General features: G+C 30.5%; 1 protein-coding gene across 1 annotated transcript in view; it reads right to left on the reverse strand.

Moving 5' to 3' along the window:
* Nucleotides 1-1,095: 1,095 nt before the first annotated feature.
* LOC135215510 (LHFPL tetraspan subfamily member 7 protein-like) overlaps nt 1,096-6,374 on the reverse strand; it is a 43,655-nt gene continuing 38,376 nt past the window's right edge. Inside the window, exon 4 of the mRNA XM_064250318.1 lies at nt 1,096-2,417. Coding sequence (XP_064106388.1) covers nt 2,185-2,417 — 233 coding nt within the window. The 3' untranslated portion in view covers nt 1,096-2,184. The remainder of the gene's footprint in view (nt 2,418-6,374) is intronic.

A 6,374-nucleotide genomic window follows, 5' to 3' on the forward strand; every position in this document is an offset into this window, starting at 1 on the left:
TTTGCACTCACAAAAAACTATAAGGATAATAATACTCTTATCAGTCCTCATGTATTTATTCATATGTACATGCCATCATACAAAATATTTATTTCTATGCTCTACGAGACGATCCCCGAAAGTTTACAAATCTTTCGGGAACGGGAATATCTATTCTTAACTCTAATTCTTTACAAAACCGCTCGGATGAACAGTATATTGGGAATGGTACTGTTACTTCCTATTTCATTATTGATGTCATTATATATCTATAAAATAATCAGCTTTTTCACAATTCATTTTTCTCGTCACGGGTAAGTCTAGTATGGTTTATATGGGGTGAAATTTACCCTCGCCACGAACCGGATTGAATCACTCGTTTCATAATTTTTTCTGTGAGTAAGCTTTGCAAAACTTCATTATCATTATATTTCTATGAGATGCTTTATGTCTAGTAAGTTAACTTTTCACTTCATGTATCTTCATTGTTCCTTTCGTTCCCTCTGACATCACGTTTCTTCCGTGTAATTTTATTCTTCTCTCTGAAAAATTGACGTTTTTTCTTCCCAAAAAATGGATTCCTTCCATTTAAAATATCTTTTCCCTTTCACAGAGGGCATATCACCATTCTATAAATATCGTTCTTTCCCTCACTAAACCTGCACTTCTTCACCAACAAAGTAAAACTTCTGAACTTCACTCTTTAATGAAATACTAGTAGAAGTTAAAGTTATCGTGTTCTTCTTCTTCGTGTGGATAACATAACTGGACAACAATCAAATTATTTCACAACACAGTGAGAATCATGAGAGTATGGCTGAAGAGAGAATGATTAAAATGATGCTGAAGAAAATATGATATACAACGAAAAGGGGATGTTAGGGAAATCTTAAGAAATTTGAATAATTAAATTTTTGCTTTAAAAATTATGAAAATATGATGTTTTACATATTTCATCTTTGTAATTATCTTTATATTAATTAATATTAATTTTAAACCTAAGACCATGCTGGAAAATTTCTATGTTCTCTCGAAAACAGATCGTTCTGTAGGACATATAAATATATATATATATATATATATATATATATATATATATATATATATATATATATATATGTATGTATGTATCTAAATGCATATATGTGTGTGTGTGTGTGTGTGCTGTGCGCGTGCAATTGTAGATGTTAGACTTGATGAGTCAGTAGTTAATTGTGCGTCTTGTGTATTGGCATAAAGATTTCTTAAAAAAAGATACGATGCAGGATTAGCTAACTTGGAATTAACATCTCCATGAATAGAACTCACCTGTGGTACGTCATTTACACCAACTCCTATACAACACATAAATTTGATCCCGATGTACATATATATCATATAATTATCAAGAACTGATAAATAATACATTATTCTAAGCCTTATTTGTATTTAATTGTGAGAAGACTTTTAATTTCTTTCTCTTGCGTATCATGTATATTTAACAGTTCAGTTTTGCGGTGTATGTAATAGTTTACAAGTTAATTTAAAGCTCACCTCAGTTTCTTTATGCGTCTAAATCGCTTCAACAATTGAAGCTTGTACTTGAAAGTCAAAAGTTCCATTCCAACTCTACACAAGAATGTAGGTCATACTCTGCATCTTCTGCTTCTAGTCTCAGATAAATCACGTGACATCCTATCTCATAATGCGTAGAATAAATGTATTTTCAGTAAAAGTACTTATTAAAAGATTTCATCTGCTTAGATAAATGTTATCTTTAAAAAAATGTACATATAATCTTACCAGTACTCGTGTGGATACTTATGGAAAATATTGTTTCTGTTCGCAGAGCTGACCATTTATAAGATAAATTTAGCCTTTGTTCTTTGTCTTTGTTCCATGATTTTTTTTTTCTTCCATTGGACTGATGCTAGGATTTTTCTTAAAAGACTGAAGTTCCAATATTCAAATCTACTAACCGAACTTCTAACTTCTTAACACTACCAAAATAGCAAACAATTGCAAGACATCCATTCGGTCACTCACTCATTCCTTCATTTATTAATTCATCAACAGATAAATTAGTTAAAAAATAAATTGAATAAATAAGTGAATGAATGAATGAATGAATGAATGAATAAATAAAGATATAAATAGATAAATAAATAAATGTGACAAGCAATCAATCCCGTAATGTCATATGTTATCATATGTAATCTCGAAGCCTTACATATAGTTCAAGTTTGACCAGTAATCTGAGTAGTCCTTGTAAGTGATTAACCTAGCTAGGACAGGGCAGTAAGCAGCGAGACCCGTAGCTACTAGGGCCAGCATATACGCATAGCCCATCTCGCAGCTGCCTGCCGCGTACACTGACGCAGAGATGCCACACTGAAGTCGGGCGAAGGGCGATCCAAGACCCAGCGGGTAGAGCACGAGTGCCACCGCTTGCAATGACACTGAAATACAAATAAGAAAGGATTATTATTATTATTATCATCAATATTATATATAGCATTCAACAGCCTCGGCCTAGAAAATTTCTGGAGCCTCAGACGAAACGTCGGCCCTATTCCACCGAATGGCTGAAATTCAAATTAAATTTAAAATTTTAAATAACGCCCCAGGCGTTGTAATAAAACTGACATTTATTGTGTCCTGATTTTCGACATGCAAACCTTCGCTACGTTGCTCACCAGTTTAAGCAACTATGAGAAAGCCACGTTTAGAAAAATAGAGAAGAGCCTTTTTAAAATTTATGCATCTGATGCAGCAATAAATTTTAATAAAATATGTTTAGAAGAGGGTTTACTTCCAGCACACATTATTATCATTATTATATTATAATTATCATGATTTTGAAGACGAGCCCTATTCATAAGCTACAATCCCACAGGGGCCACTGACTTGCAATTCAAGCTTCCAAAGAATATGGTCCTCATTAAGAAACAAGAGAAGGCAAAGGGAAATACGGAAAGAAGATATCTCCCCGTAAGAAAGAAAAAAATCAATTAACAAAGTAATAAATAGTTAGAAATATATTAAAATGCAAAGGAAACAGCATTGAGGTAGTAATGCACTGCGTCTTCACTTGAACTTTTGAAGTTCCTATTGGACGACGTCCACCATAACGCCACTTCAAGTCAACACGTGACTTTTGGGTTAGGTTCCTTCTTTTAATCTTTTAGGCAAAACTAGGAAAACAATATTTAAGCGTAGGTGAGATTTTAATTTAGGATATTTCCTTTTCTTTTCGGTTACTCTCATCACGCTTGAAATGAATGAGCATGAAAAATGTGTGGAGAACCATTTTTGTAAATGGCATTGCTTGATGGGGAAAGTCCTTAACAGCTGAAGATGGTGAAGAAGATAGTGGTAATGAAATGCTGGAAGGAGTCAGGCAGTGGTTTCAATGTATGTTATAAGGGTGAAAATAAATATTAGTATGTATATTAATTTAGTGAATGATTCATACACAAACACGCACTCATATGTATATTATACACACACACACACACACACACACACATATATATATTATATATATATACTATATATATATATATATATATATATATATACATATATATATACATATATATATATATATATATATATATGTGTGTGTGTGTGTGTGTGTGTGTGTGTGTGTGTGTGCGCGCGCACGTGTGTGTAACAACAATAGGATGAGAGACAAAGTCAGCCCCGAAAGAAGTAAAGCAAGAAAGGAATTAGAATCTCTACAAAAGGTTTAGAAGCAGTTGTTGAGCCAGCTCACCTTTATGGAACTGAATTGTTAGAATTAAATGGAAAAGAGAAAAATGGTTTCCATAGCACGTATGGAATTAAGAGGATTGAAAGGGTTACATAGGTTGAGATGAGAATAAGTATTAAATTGTTAGGTTATGGAGAATAGCCAGAACAACGATTTAGGTAGCTTGGTTATGGGGTGATAATGACCTAAAAGTTTTGGCTAGATGATATAGAAGATGCTTAGAAACAGATTTTTTTTGGTACTCAGAAAGGGGGATTTTTTTTCTTAGAAAGTTTACTGCACAGGGTGATCATCCTTGATTCAACAGTTAAAAAGTCAGTTTGACACGACTATTGATTCCTTTTGTTTCTCTCGAGTCCAAACTTTATATTATTATAACTATTATATATAACACGTATTTTTATATTTTATGTATATTTATATTATTATTATATTAAATTATATTATAATTATTATTATAATAATATTATTATATAGTTATCTTATATTATATTAATATAATAACTATAGTATATAATATACATACATTAAATATATAGTAATATTATACGCTATATATAATTACTATACTATATATATTAAATATATATATATAATGATATACTAATATATATAATATAATATTATCTATATATAATATACTTATTATATTATACATATACAGTACTATATAATATAATTATATGATACAATAGCTATTATATATATATTATATGTTATATATATTATATAGTTATATTATGTATATAGGTATATATATTGAATATATTTATATATATATATATATATATAGATATATATATATATATATATATATATATATAATTATTATATTGCTAATTTCAAAATGAATATATCTCCTCTGTGACTGTATAAAATGTTATGTAGAATTGTGCAACATTTTTTCAGATTCCTAGATAGCTTAGAGATAGGATGTTTTAAATGTGTGTTCAGATTTCGCATAACATAATGTAAAAGAATATATATATATAACGTAGAATGTAAAGAGAGAGGGATTTTCTTTGTCCATTTGAAACTACGATTGTTTCCCTGTTATGTCAGCACTGTGAGATTAGAGGAACTGCGAGATCCATTTGCTTTCCTAATCTGTCAACACGTTTGATAAGTGAGATCAAGACTTCATTTGTGTTTTAAGAATCTGTCATCAAGTAAGATAAGGGCTTCTGCTTCGATCGATTGAGTAGAGTACATGTCTTTTTTTTAACAGACTGGTCTCATACGCGTATGTCTCTGCTGAGTGCCACGTGCAGATTACACATTTTGTATATAAAGTTGCATAAGATTTCGAAGCTTCTGGAAGAGTTATTGCCCAAAAACGTTTTGTGCCAGATCCCCAGTCCAGCTTTCGCAAGGGAAGAGAATTTCATTAGATCTTAGATTCTCGAGGCGTTAACATCTCTCTCTCTCCCTGTCTCTCCATCGCATAGCACTATTGATCTTAAAGTAACGTAACGATTTCATACTTATAAACAGGACACTCGTTATTTGTAAATTTCAGATTTGATATTTCTTAGAGTTTATTTAGTGTTAAGTAGTGTTTTTTTGTGGAATCTGAACAAACATTGTTGTTGTAATGGAGCCTGGTTTTTGTGAAAGTGTAAAACAAGACTGCAGCAAAGAAAGAAGTTGGTATACCAAAAAGGTAAAGTGTGTTATATTTTTATTAGTTGCAACTAATATGTAATGGTTATGATGGTTCGGTAAGAAACTAATAATGGATAGGAACAGTGGTTAACTAATAACTAATAACAGATGGTTATGAAGGTTTGGTAAAAACTGATGGTTACAATGTTTTGAGTGAAAAGATTTACACTTTTACACATTGCAAATTTTTGTGTTTTGTGTTTGTTTCATTTTGTGCATTTTTTCATTTTCTTATTGAAGTGTGCCTTTTTATTTTATATTTTCATTTACATTCACAATTTAATTGACTTAGTTGTTTTCATTGCTTAATCATTGCACATTTAATTAAATTTAACACATATGAATTAATTTGCATTAACTTAGAATTCTTTTCAAGTTTTATTGTTGTTTGGCACTTGTGAATTCATTTCTAATTTTCAATTATTGCCTAACACTTTTGAGTTTTGATTGAATCAATTTTCTTGAATTTTGTGATAAATTAATTTTTATTTAATTTTACTTAATTTAATTCAAGAATTAATTAAACTCTGCTTTGTTTTCAAGTAACAGTAATTTTCCCTGATATTATGAATTTCACTTATAAATTTTGAGTTTCATAATAAATTTTTGTATTTAAAATTTTTATAAGTATTTCATTTATAACCAGTATATTTGCATATGATTATGATTATGTTAGGTAGAAACATAGAGTGGTGATTAATCTGCTTTCCTTCAATTTACTTGAAGTGACTTAGAACCAGGGAAATACTTAGACTTTTAAAGTTGTTGATGGAGTGATGCCCTTTGATTAATTTAATTACTCACAAGATTACCTCACACCTGTTTTGATGAACTTAGTCTGATTTTTTGTAATACTGGTAAGTTGTTAAGGGATCACTGTTGCCTTTAGAGTATTCAGTCGTTTAATACCTGTGATGAGGGTTCAGGTGTCTGACTTTTGTGAGGTAACAATAAATGAATGGTAAGTGTAGTAACC

The sequence above is a fragment of the Macrobrachium nipponense genome, chromosome 5, assembly GCF_015104395.2.
Source record: "Macrobrachium nipponense isolate FS-2020 chromosome 5, ASM1510439v2, whole genome shotgun sequence".
Classification (NCBI taxonomy): Eukaryota; Metazoa; Arthropoda; class Malacostraca; order Decapoda; family Palaemonidae; genus Macrobrachium; species Macrobrachium nipponense.